Source organism: Limulus polyphemus, unplaced genomic scaffold, assembly GCF_000517525.1.
Source record: "Limulus polyphemus unplaced genomic scaffold, Limulus_polyphemus-2.1.2 Scaffold190, whole genome shotgun sequence".
Classification (NCBI taxonomy): Eukaryota; Metazoa; Arthropoda; class Merostomata; order Xiphosura; family Limulidae; genus Limulus; species Limulus polyphemus.
This window is the reverse complement of record NW_013665800.1, coordinates 470,695-484,705: the sequence shown is the minus strand read 5'-3', so window position 1 is coordinate 484,705 and position 14,011 is coordinate 470,695. Positions and strand designations below refer to the sequence as shown.

The window sequence follows — 14,011 nt, the reverse complement described above, 5'->3', positions numbered from 1 at the left end:
CAAACTATTGTGGTTATATCATAAAAACACGTTTTTTTGTTATTTTTTACAAACAGTATTAGTATTTCTTAAAACACAGAAATAACTCTGTATGAATATTTGGTTATTTGTTCACCAGAACGACACCTTATGCACATCATGAACTTCGCGTCCAGGCCAGAGACCCCTACTGGAGGATAGATATTTTATTTAGGAAAATGAACTCATCTCACTGTTGAGTTTATTGCAATATTCATACCGAACATTGTAGTGAAATCCTGTCATAGAAATATATTTAATTTTGGCATTTTTATCTAAGTTATCATTGTTAGGCTTTTGACAATACCCAAAGTTATTAATATGTTATCGAAGTATGAAATGCATTTGTTTTACACAGTTGAACCAATAGTTACAAGTAAAGAAAAAACTTTTCAAAAAAGGAAGTAAATGTAGAGATGGCTAATATCAGTCCTTCAAAAACAATACAAACAAGATGTATTGATGGCTTTTACATCATACCTACATAATAGCACAGACACATAGTGTAGTAGAATGTTAACAAGCAAAAATAGGATGAATTAAACTCATATGTGATTGAATAGTTATATGTGTTGCTATATGTAAATTCATGCCTATGCTATTATGTAGGGATGATGCAAATGCCATTCCTACTATCTTTTTTTTTTACAATGTTTTTGAAGGATTGATATAGCCATCCCTACATTTACTTCCTTTTTTGAAAAGTTTTTCTTTACTTTTTTTATTGCAATGTTTCAACAGACATAAGAAGCTGTATTTATAACCAAGTTGTAAATACAATGAGGTTCTAACTGTAATATTTATTGTTTATATGTTATTGGCTGGTAATTCTTGTTTCACCCTGTACTTAAGCTTTTTAAAGGAACACAAAATTTCTGTAAAAAAGCTAACTTCAAGGGGTAATGATAACATTGTTTACACTAGAATTATGTCATTGTTGTTGTTTTTTCTATGATGTTTACAGATATTCTCAGAACTTTTGACTCAGTCATTACAAAGATGTTGTTATAGAAGGGAACACTGTATAGTATTATTAAGTTCTGATGACCTATTGAGGAGATATTTAAAATGCCATTTCGATTAACAATCCGAGCCATCCCTATAACAGAAGTGCTACCGCCTGCCTGATATCCACTGTTTAACTCGAGGGTAAACACTGTCTATCCACTAGTTTGAGAATAAACGCAATACTTCACACTCTCACGTGCACTGGTATTTTTGAACAGCTTATGGAAAAATTTAATTTTGTCTATTTTTTAGCCCTCTCACTATTTTCTGTAGGAGTCTATTCCTATATTTCAATCATATTTCATCGCATTAAATATTATAATAATAACCCCATAAAAACAGTGCATAATTTTCACTCAAATCATATAAAACTAAGGGCAAGAAAGTAGGTAATTTTGTTTGGGTTTTTTAAAAGAAATGCGGACAAATAGGAGTGACTGATTCTGCCGGTTTGGCAATGGCATTACATTGATTGGTGAAAGGAAAAGTCGATATTTGGTCGCAAACTAACTGCATGCGCAGTTTTCTGCTTCAAACCAATTCATACCGGTTGCGGCTCTATTATCTGTAGGTTATGATATAACACGTGTTTGGGATTCAAAAGAGAATTTATGATCTATTTAAAATTGTTACTCAAGTTTAATGAAAAAGAAAAGAAAATAATTGTTGCTCAACAATCACTAAATTTCCGCGTTCCTTGCATGTATGATGCGTTCACCGAAGTAATAAATGTCGGATTGCAATGGTTCTGTTTAACACATACGTAGGGTTTGCTTCAACCGACGGTGTTCGTCGAGAACCATAGTAGAGACAACAGCAAATCGACTTTTAGTTTTAGTGGCTGAGACGAGTACAAGCTACGCAGATCTTATAAGCAGAATATCATGATGCTATTGGAAAGGATGTTGAAGACCCTAAGGAAATGTTGGAGAACAATAATCCTTTTTGCGACACCGCTAGTGTTGTTACCCCTGTTGATGGTGGTAGACATGAAGGTAAGTGGACGATGTTGAAAACCTGAGTTTGAAACTGCTTTCTCTCCTCCCAGTTCGTGTTGCTCAGGGTATAACAACTCAAGATTTCGATAACGTAATTATTTCTAGTATTTCTATCAGTTTTGTTAACAACATCTGTATTCAAATGCACCATTCAACGAACTGAATATTACCAGGGTTCTGAGATAATACTGAAAGAAGGCTAAGGTAATCTTGTAATAATAATCGATTGATTACAATCTGGATTTTTTTTTTTTGTATGTAAATACTCATGCTTGCACGTATTACAAACATGGTCTTAAGGTAATAAATAGTAATTACTAGGACTAATCTGACAACTTAAGATTTTTTGTAATAATTGGAATAATAATTCACTATAGCCTAGAGTCAGTTGAAAAATGTTTAACCTTATAATCGAATACTGAACGATGTCTATTCTATTAGTATTAATTTATCAAGAAACAGGTTTTGATAAATCGGTAACGCAAATCGGTCTATGGATAATGAAACTACGTTAATTAATTTTACTTGTGTGCTGCAATGAAAAGGTTGTAATGGCAATCATGTCATTCTCGCAAGTTAATTGGCGTGTTTCTTTTGTAGTCTGTTTCGCTCCGACAATTTATAAACATGAAAGTCGATTTACATGTAATTAAAAAGCCTGCAATTGCATTATTATCATTGTTATTTCTGATTTCCTTAAATTTACAAAATTGTGTTATTATTTGAACAGTGTGGTTATTTAGTGAAATATTGGTTAAATAATACGGTCTAAGTATAATTAATTAATATTAGACTTAGTTTACATAATGGCTTTTTTTTTAGTTTATCCATTTTGATTGATGTCCTTTGTAAAATTTAAAACTTCTCTTAAAATCCGGGAAAGCTGAAAGGTTGGTGATTAGGAAATGCGTTTATCATTCAAAAATGTGATGGTAAATGGAGTACTTTGAGTTTGACTCAAGTATTTTAGCTTGTTAAAATCGTGGACACTGGTACATCTAATATTGCTATTACGTTACGATTAATCATTTTACCAATGATACAATGAAATAAAAAATCAAAATATGCTGTCTGTTTTTAAACATTGCTACCAGTTCGTAATTTATTACGAAGTGAAAATCTGTCTACCCTTAAAGAACGCCGAGTGAAGCGCAAACCATTTTATGTTACAAGTCAAGATATGAAATATAACCTTGGCAAGAGTACAGTTATGATCTTACTACATTTCGGGGTATTCATCTGTTTGTATATACTGATTTTATAAAATCATAAACTTTAATAGTATCTTAGGAAAGATGAGACAAGAAAATTAGCACCTGAGATGAACCTTGACTTTTAGGAAAAGCATCTTTACCACCGACCATCAAGTCGTTCTAAGGTCACACTCGTACAACTGTAGTGTACGGTTTTGTTTGTTTGAAGTTAAGCACAAAGCTACACAATGGGCTATCTGTGCTCTGCCCACCACGGGTATCGAAACCCGGTTTCTAGCGTTGTAAGTCCGCATACATGCCGCTGTGCCACTAGGGGCGTTGTGTACTGATGTCATAGCTAAGTTTGACATTGATTACTGAGGTTTATTTACATACATATTTCGAAGATATTGAAGAAAGTTTGTTTGCTTAACTATCTTAGTTTTACAGTTGACATGTTTATTAAGGAAATTGAGGAATGATCTTTTAATATTTAATGTTTGTTTATTTGTTTTGAATTTCGCGCAAAGCTACATGAGGGCTATCTGCGCTAGCCGTCCCTAATTTAGCAGTGTAGAGGGAAGTCATCTCCATCCACCACCAACTCTTGGGCTACTCTTTTACCAACGAATAGTGGGATTGACCGCCACATTATAACGCCCCCACGGCTGAAAGGGCGAGCATGTTTGGTAGAACGGGGATTCGAACCCGCGATCCTCAGATTGCGAGTCGAGTGCCCTAGCCACTTGGCCATATTTATTGAAAGAAGTATATATATGTATATTATTGTTATGCCTTTGATATATTTTATTTACTGAATGAAACCTAATTAAAAACTGTAGTCCATTCAATTCATCCAGGTCACCCACTCGAAGAAGTTTTGATAATGTTGCGTCAGCGAGGTCACGTGACTAGTATCACGCCACCTCCTTCTAGAAATATCCTGTTCCTTCGTGAATTGTCGGGAGACTACTAGATTGGGGGTAGTCTGATATATATAAGACGGTCACAACGTGACGGAACAATGAGTAATTGAACTGCAGTCAGAGAATGTGTAATTGAACTGAGTATTGTCGAGCACGAGCACGTGAGACGTTCTTTGAGAATTATAGCGTTTGTTATAGAGCGACTGTTGAAATTAAGTGTATCGGTAAAGTTGTATTCGGAAAGAATAAACCCGTTTTATTTAAGAAAGCACTTGTGTCGCTAAAGTTTCGTTGGAACAAATTTACGGAAAATTAATTAACGAACGAACGGAGATGTAGCAATAATTTGAATCAATTTTTCTCTAGTTCTTCTACGCTCTAGAAAATAAAAAGTATTTTTTTTACTCAAAGCTTTTACTGAAGGTTTTATCATCCTTCACGCCTAAATTCCTCTCTCATTTTTGATTTTTTTCCCACATCACACCAAATTTCTTCTCACGAAGAAAGCAAATCCTTTCAAAATTTCCCTACCTCCAAGTGTACAACTGTACAACACCTGTTAAAAAAATTTTGGCTTAATCATAAGACTAATTTTTGGTAAGAGAAACATTCTTTCCAGCTTTTTATTATCATCAGCAAATTGTGCAATAATACCGCTCAAGATTATAAGGCAGTGACATAAAAAAACGAAGAATAAAGGCCTCTGAAACAAATCTTTTAAGGGGGGGGGGCTGCCACATCCTCTCAGTGGAAAAAACGTCATTTATTGCCGTCCTGTTTTCTACGAATAATATGATTTTTATCCATTTGCTAATTTTTCATCCAATTTATGTAACTAACCAATTTTTTTTAAGGTTCCTTATCAAAGGTTTTTTGAAAGTGAGCCCCCAGTGGCACAGCGGTATGTCTGCGGACTTACAACGCTAGAAACCGGATTTAGATACCCGTGGTGGGCAGAGCACAGATAGCCCATTGTGTAGTTTTGTGCATAAATTCAAACAAACAATCTGAAAGTGAAGATATGACAAGGATGCCCTCATCCACCGAAGCTAAACTTATAAAGATATTGTAACGAGTAGGAAGTCAACAAACTGTTTTGTAAAACTGATAATTTTAAATTAACTGGCAAAGTTCTAAATTAATTTCTACGTGAATTTTAACAATAAGCTCCAAATAACTTTTTAATAATAGAGGTCGAACTAATAGGTCGCTAGTTTCCCGCATTATTCCTTAAATAATAAAAATAATAATACCAATCACATACAAATTCCTAATCATATAAATTTCTTATAATGTGGAGAGACAAGAGTTAAAAACAGAAGTTAAACTTATTAAATTTCCTCTATTTCGAGGTTGTAAGTTAAATCTCGTAAAAACAATAGGAGCTTAACCCTAGAAGTTTCCAAAGCTACTTCTATTTTTAATGTAAGTAGTTTATGGAAAATCCTTTCTATCTTTAAAAGAATTAATCAATTTGGGAAATTATTGTGCTCTCTCATCAGTTAATCTCTTTTTTTTAATGAGATATGCTTCAGCTGTCTTCCCTTCCTTCATAATAAAGTACCATTTAATATGCCATAGAGGGTTTTCACTGCATAGAACTCCATGACTGATAAAGTAAAAGTGAATACAATATTGAGCGTATGTTAATCGATAATCTTGACGCTATGTAACTATTTATGGAATGTTAAATGAAATTCGGGTTGGCGTGAGTGTTTTCTTTTACCTTTTCGTTACCTGGAAGTGCTACTAGGCTTCTAGTAAACCTTTTAATAATTTGTAAAACCTGTATCTTCTGAAGATGTAGGACAACACATCTATCAAATGTAATCTATTGCATATGTTCTACATGTCAAATTGCTTAAAAGCTGCCCTAAACACTGTCTTCTAAACCAATACTACAGTTATATTTTAATTCGGTCTGTAGCTGTTAACGTTTTTATGTGCTATCTTAAAATAAGAAGGATCATGTTTAAATTAAATATTCAAATACATGATGTTTCTTCGTCAAGATTTGATTCAGTGAAACACTGAATAATACACAACTTCTGCTGTTAATTAAAAAAAAAAAAACACGTCAAACCGTACAACGTAGGTATACGAGTTGGTTGGCGTAATATGTTATTGAACGTATTATACATTATTCAGTTTGAAATTTTCTACATTCGTTTCGCTTGAGGTTTTCATTGTCGTTTCACATATTTCTTGTAACAGAAGAACAGTAAACTTTATGATTTGTAAGCATCGAAATTACGAGCTTTCAAAGTGTTTTTGTAAAGCTTTTGAAGTTATAATATTATTTTGAAGAAATTCCTTTGATGTTGACTCCATACCCTCGATTGCAAAAGTATTCTATTCAAGACACTTTGGTGTGGATAATGTTTAATATCCTGGTTCAGTATATTGTTGTGAGTTTTTTTTATTATTATTATAAAACTACACGTCTGCGCTTTGTCTACCGCGAAGAATCGAACCCCGGATTTTACCGTACGTTGTAAGTCTGTCAACTTACTGCTGACCCATCGGGGGGGGGGGGCGTTCAATTTCATTGTAGATTTTTCAAGAAAACTCGATGATTTCAAGTAGTTTTCAGTACTATTGCCATACCCGCAGTGGGCACAGAACAGATGGCCCATTGTGTATCTTTGCGCTTAACAACAAACAAACAAGCTTTCCACACATAAGCGTAGAACTCTAACGTTGGGTTCTGCAGTAAAATTAGATGTACAGACCAAGAGTTATTTATTCCAGTAAAATCAGAACTTTTTCGTTGAAAGTTAGGAATTTAAGATCTCGTGTTATTATTTAACTATTTCAAACACGAATATTTTTACCATCTTAATTTATCTGACATATAAACAAAGACAGTGTTCGTTGTTTTCACCTAATTAATTTATCGTTTAATTTTAAGTTTGTTTTTGTTGTTCACTGTGACTAGATTTATAATGAATTACAAGCAGAAACATTTTGTGGAGTGACATTTAATCCATTCACTGTGACTCACACATGTACGGTTCGGACTTTTTTCTTCCGTACTGTGGCGTGTATGGGATTTCGTTGACATCGTGGGGAGATTGGGGGGAGGGGGGGTTCTGAAGAGAAAATCCAAAATATGATTGATTCAAATACCCCCACACCACTTCACGCGGTAAATTTAAAAATGAAATTCATATACGGCATAGCGAGTTCATATTACACTATGAATTAGAAGTGGTAAAAAAAGTGTGTTAATTAAAAACTGAGCACAATGTACAAAATTTAATATACTGTGAGCAATGCAACAACGTAACAGGGGTTATTACTTAGGATTCAGTAACAGTGCAAAGAAAATAATATCAGTTCCTGAGAAGGAGAAAGAGGTCAATGCTGAACTTGACCTTCCCTGGTCCAAAACATGGACCGAATCCCGATGAAGAAGACAAAATAGCCGCAGATTTCATGTTTAATGTTTTCCTTCTAATATGATTCTTTGTACTTTTTATTGTTTAAAACATCTGTTTCTTTATATTGTACTTTGGTCTGCTACAGCAATAAAAAAATAACGAAAGTAAAAGAGCAAAAAATCTACTGTTGTTGGGGAGAGGGAGGATGAGGTCGAAGGTGTACCTGACCTTCCCTAATCCAACAAAATCGGACCTAAAAATCCGATACAGTGGATAATCACAGCCGTATTATACAGAAAAAAAATGTCCAACCCATATACGTTACAGCCGCAGTAAATGGATTAAAACCAGTAATGAAACAGGGTGTTTTGTTTATTCCCGTTAGCGCCCTCTCGTTATACCATAATACACTTCGAAATAAATATTTATTCACTGGTTATTGTTTGTCTAGAAATCGGAAACACTTCATTGTAATGAGAGAGAAAATATTTTTTACAGGCTGTCAAAAACAGAATCGTCGAATCATTTTTTAAATAATATTTTATCTATGTTGAGTCGGTGTAAAACACATTTATATAAAGATTTCCCGTATCTTGTACTCACTGTGCCCCCCCCCCTCCACACACACGCACACACACACATAGTGGCTAAGCGGTAAGTCAGAAGGCTTATGACGCTAAAAATCAGGTTTCCATACTCATAATGGACAGAACGCAGATAACCAGTTCTGTAATTTTGTGATTAATTAAGAACAAACAAAATAAACAAGCTCTCGCGGTGCTTACCATTCATGATAGAACTCCAGTGTTGTATTTTGCAGGAACCTAGATGAGTGGACTGAAAAAAATCAATTGTTGTCAACGTTACTTTATACTGTATTCAGTCAGTACATATTTATTTTCAATTATTTTCAGTGCCTCATGGTAATTTATTCAGTTGAGGCTTACGTATTTTCAATTATTATCGGCATTTCTTGATAATTCAATCAGTTTGTGCATAAGAGTTTTCAATGTTTCTTGATTATTCAGTTTGTGCATACGTATTTTCATTTGTTGCCAGTACTTCTTGGTAATGTAAATCAGCTTATGTGTGAAGTGCATCTCGAATTAAAGTCCCGTAGTAAAATAATGTTTTCTTCGATATCATTGTTACATTAACGCCAGCTACGTGTAACATCTTTATTAAAGCTAACAGGTTATTTTTTCGTTAATAAACAATTAAGTGTTCGAAAATAGGGGAAACAAACAGAATAATTAGAAAGTATTTGAACACCCATGTGGAGATTAAAATATTTCCTTTCCACTTCCCTCTATTTTTACCCACGGCATGGCGGCTCATAGAATGGCTCTGAGTTTGTTTTTTCAAGTACAAACTTTTAGCTCATAGATCCGTCATCTCTTGACCGATTGGAGATCTAATTACAGTTTTAGACTCAGAAGGTCAAACCCCTTTCCACTGATGTATTTGACTCTACCCAAGGTATCATAGATTAATTTACTCTAATCCTGCCTAAAATAATTTCATGTGCCGCGGCAATTGAGGGTTCCCTCTTGTTTTAAAAAGAAATTATTATCACTATATAGTATTACTACATTAATGTTACCTAATAATACTTGTTTTGGTGGAGAAGCAAAATTTTGTCGAGTGTTTACGAAATCTATTGAACAAGATTTCTAACTGAAAAAGTTTGCATTACTGAAAACTAGTTCTGCTGTTATTAACCGTTGTTTATAACACTGAAAATCGGGTTTCAATACCCTCGGTGGGCAGAACATAGATAGCCTATTGTGTAGCTTTGCGTTTAACAACAAAAAACTAATCGTTTTTCCGTGGCCATGAATGTTATTCCGTGAAAATTTGTTTTGACCTCGTCTCTCTGTGGTTAAAATCCTATATCTTTCCCTGGTGACTTTAGATAAAATCAATAGTTGTAGAAGAAGCTGTTTGGAAATGCCAGTACCAGGCATGACGGTTGAGGATAAAAAGAAAATCTGTAAGTAACTGGAACCGTGCCAGTACGTTTTCTCATTTATACTACTTTTTTCTTCTTAAGCCTAAAGTGGCTTCGAAACTAAATTTAATTTGCATTAAAACAAATTTATGATAACGCAATGATTACAATGGGTTTAAATATACACTACACGTTAGTTTCAACTACTACTAATAATGAAATGGTTTTTCTTTCTCTTTTGGGAGTAATTTTATATTACTACAAGTATAAGGGGGAAAATTATCACTAAATAAAAAAGCTATGTAGGGCTGGCTACTGAATTGGAAAAAAAAACGAAAAAAGATAGGGATGGAAGTAGACATATCACTTGATCCAGCTAATGATCACATAGCAGACTAAGCCGTCTCGACTTTACATGGAAGATAAAATCCTTACATTACTGACTTCCTCACTTTGTCTATCGAAAGCTTACTGTTTGAATAGAATTCCAGCATTCGTCATTATACCTTTCCTTTAGTTAACTTTAAAATAATACTTTTATGACTATTTTACAATAGAGTAAAATTTTACGATTAAAAATTCTGGTTCTATTTGTTTTGCCGGTGAGAAAACAAGTAATGTAAGGATTTTATTATCCATGTAAAGTCGAAACGGGTTAGCTGGATTAAGTGATATTGTTACGACAGCGGAAGTCACGTGACGCTAGTAACACGTCATGAGCTTCTAGAAAATACATGTCCCTTCGTGAAGCCTCGAGTGTTTACTAGATGTACGGTATTTTTGTATATAAGACCGCCAACAAGTGACGGCAACAATGTAATTGAATTGCAGACAGAGATACAGATGACAATTGAGTCAAGCGCGTGAACCGTTCGTTCGTTGTGAATTATAGCGTTTGTTTAATTTATAGCGTGACTGTGTAAATTAAGTGTATTGCAAAGTTGTATTGAGAAAGAATAAAGTATTTTTATTTAAGAAAGGACTTGTATCGCAAAAGTTTCTTCGGAAAGAATTTTTACGGAAAATTAACAAACCAACAGAGACGTAACAATATGTTCACTTCCATCACTATCTTGTTTGGTTCCTTTTTTCAAATTCAGTAGCTAGCCCTACATAGCTTTTTTATTTAGCGATAATTTTTTTCCAATAGTTGTTTGTTTACTTTTTTATAAGATGGCGTACGTGGGTTACTAGGCTATAAAATATATTCCAAAGCTTTATAAATTTTGTATATAATAATAATAATAATAAAATAGGTAGTCAAAGATTGTGAAGACTGTTTTGCTCCAGCAAATGATGATAAAATTATAGTTACTGGTATAACTAGGTAGGTGCTAAGCCTGTTGAAGAAAGATGATGATGAACGAAAATAAGAAATCTTGGTTTTATCTATTCACTGGTTTTCCACTTCGGGACGCTCTGGATAGCTGAAAAGCAACATATACACGGAGACAGAGCGACTATGCTAGGTAGCTCTTCATATCTAACTTCTGATGACCTGTAGAGAAGAAAATCCAGATGTATTTTGTATTGCTTTAATACAGACGTCACTGCCATCCGTACAAAAAAGAGTTCTAGCGCACTCACCGATAAATATGCATGGAAAGAGGCAGAGTGAAAACAAACTGTATGTGAAAGAATAATTAAAATTAATAGTCAATGGGCGGCGCTTGCATAGCTTAAACTATACTTCAGGCATCGAATGAGTTTTATTTTAGTTCTTTTGGGAGGGCAATATTCACCAAAGCCCTTGTTTCTTATATGTAGACACTAAGTTATATCGTGCGTAATTACTAACGGAATGACTTCACTGATAAGTAATTATAAAATAATGAAAATTAGTGCAATGTGCCTTATTTCTCCAATATTTCAGTCCATTTTGATTAAAAAATTAAATAGTGAATACTTGTAATAAGTTCCCAAATTATCGCTTATAGTCCATCATTAGTAGCCTTTTTAAATTTTTGTTAGTTTTTTTTCCCTATAATGGACAAAGTTGTTGAGTTAGAATTGCGAATAATAATTTAGCATAGCTAAGTAAATGTAGTTTAATTTTCACTTTAACGTAGAGTATGTATTTGTCTATTGGTCTTTCTTTACTTTCTTTTCCTGTAGAGAGAACAGAGAAATCAAACGTATCTCATTATATGTCGACGAAGACATTATCTGAGAAAAACTATCAGAAAAGTCTTTTAAGTTAGCTTGATGCTTATTCTATAATATACAAGCTAAGATACCCGTCATCTGTCTGAGTTATGAACTTAAAATATGGTATACATTGTGCGATGGTCAGGGTGACTTTGTAGCAAGAGGTAGAGGACAAAGTAATGGCGGTAGGGGTGCTTTAGGTTATCCGTTTACAACACCCATCTCTTAATGTCCTTCCATTGTGTTTCAAATGATTAATTAATTAAATATGCACTACCGGCACTTGTGTTTAAAATTTAAATAACTAAAAACAGCACTTTATATTTACACAATAAAACGTTGTTTTTAATTATTTAGTATAATTCAAAAAAAGATTAATTAATTAATGGTCATTGGCTGCAGAAATGTTTCACGGGCCAAAGTTGAAAGATCACAGGTCAAAATAAGAAGTGGGTACAACTCAAGAAACTGATCTTCATATCAGCCTTATGGTAGCTGTTGGAGTAGACACTTTAGCTGAGTTTATGTAGAACTGCAGTAGTGCCAGCCATCTTTACATTACATTTCATAAGACGTTGATGTGCCATACCCCGAACACTGCATGTTGTAAAAAAAAATTAATAAGGTATTTTGTTTCTTATAAGAAGGTGGCGCCATTTATGAATGTAGTTAACGTACTCAAAGATAATAAATGTTAAATAATAGCAAAATAGGGGTGGTGGGGTTGTGAACTTTCCATTAGCATACCCTTGTTCCAAACTATCATCCTACAAAGGCGATTGAAGTAATTAGATAACGGACAAACAGACACACAGATTTTTGTGCTGTACACACACACACACACACACACACATATTTTATTTAAAATGAACCGCTGAGTCGAATTGTAACGATGTATTATTGCGTTTTCCCTGTGTTACTGGTGTTTCCAGAATACTACAAATTTACATTTTAATTAGATTATTTGGGTATTTGATGGTTAGGTTTTACTACTGGCCTAATTATTTAATCTGTGGATATTCTGCTTTAACATGTTTCTTTACATGCCTAACATTATCGTCCAAATCTGTATTTTGTTTGATGTTTGTCCCTTCTTATTTTTAGTATATTCAAGTAAGTTAATTTTCGATTATATTTTACGGTATTTAAAGCAACCTGAGTTTAATATCAAGTTATGCGATATTTAGAAGACTGCTTAAAGCCTTGCATACATTCAAACTAAAAATAATTGCAGGGAAATACTTACTAATATAAAAAAATCACTCCTCTCACTGAGTTGAAAAGGTAAAAGAAAAAGAAACATGAGGTTATTGTTAATTGTTTTAAAAAAAGGAAATAAAGACATTGATTCAGTCTGTACTATATAGCAAACGTACTTAATAGAGATTAATCATAAAAAAGGACAGACCCTACATGCCAACGTGGATTGGATTGGTTTGAATTTCGCGCAAAGCTACACAAGGGCTATAGTAGTCCCTAATTTAGCACTGAAAGACTAGAGAGAAGGCAGCGAGTCATCACCTCCCACCGTCAACTCTTGGGCTACTCTTTTACCAACAAAGAGTGGGGTTGACCGTCACATTATAACTCTGAAAGGACGAGCATGTTTGGTGGGAAGGGGACCCTCAGATTGCGAGTCAAGCGCCACATGCCAACATAATGTTAAGATTTTCCTAACAACTAAGTTACTCATACTTTGGGTAATAAATTATAGTCACTTCTAAATAAAACAATGCTGTGTCGATACTTTTTTATTGTTCACAGTAATGTGTTTAGGATTGAGGATATAAACTTGAAAATATTAACTGAGCCTCGTGTTTACCATTTAATTTTCGCTTTAAGTAACCTTGCATAGTTTTTACTTTTTACATCAAGTAAAACAATGCCAAAATCAAGTACCTTCTATATACATAGAATACCATTATCATTACACTTTACTTCATAAGTTATTATTCCTTGTCAGCAACTCTACTATGAAGAGGGTTTTTTTTTCCTAAAGCTAAATATTGCTGTATGTATACCTATTCCTTAGGTGCCGTGTTCTGTTTTTTTTTTAGTGTATCTCATAACTTCCTCAAGAAAAGTAATTTTGATTACAATAATTTTAAAACGCCTTCAACAATTTGAAATGACACTAGAAGCACATTGTGCAAATATAAACCTAGTTTCAAATGTGCTGACTTTCACCTTTTTTTTTCAGTTTTATATAAATACTTTTTTACACTAGTAGCCTCGATACTTTAAAAGCGAGGGGGGGGGGGTCGAGTGGGTTCGGCCGAGCCTCCTATTTTTGTAATGTAAAAACAATTGTGCTTATATAGTTATAGCGCAGCTGCTTATGGTACTTAACTTTTTCTACATGGTATACATTCTTCTGATGAAGTAT

General features: G+C 33.8%; 1 protein-coding gene across 2 annotated transcripts in view; it reads left to right on the top strand.

The window, feature by feature from the left end:
* Positions 1-1,569: 1,569 nt before the first annotated feature.
* LOC106478216 (solute carrier family 13 member 5-like) overlaps positions 1,570-14,011 on the top strand; it is a 70,062-nt gene continuing 57,620 nt past the window's right edge. Inside the window, exon 1 of one of the 2 annotated variants that reach the window (XM_022381764.1) lies at positions 1,570-2,021. In XM_022381764.1, the coding sequence (XP_022237472.1) occupies positions 1,911-2,021 (111 nt within the window). In that variant the 5' untranslated portion in view covers positions 1,570-1,910. Of the gene's footprint in view, positions 2,022-2,070; positions 2,229-14,011 lie in introns of those variants that run through there. The other variant, XM_022381765.1, reaches the window with a different exon arrangement.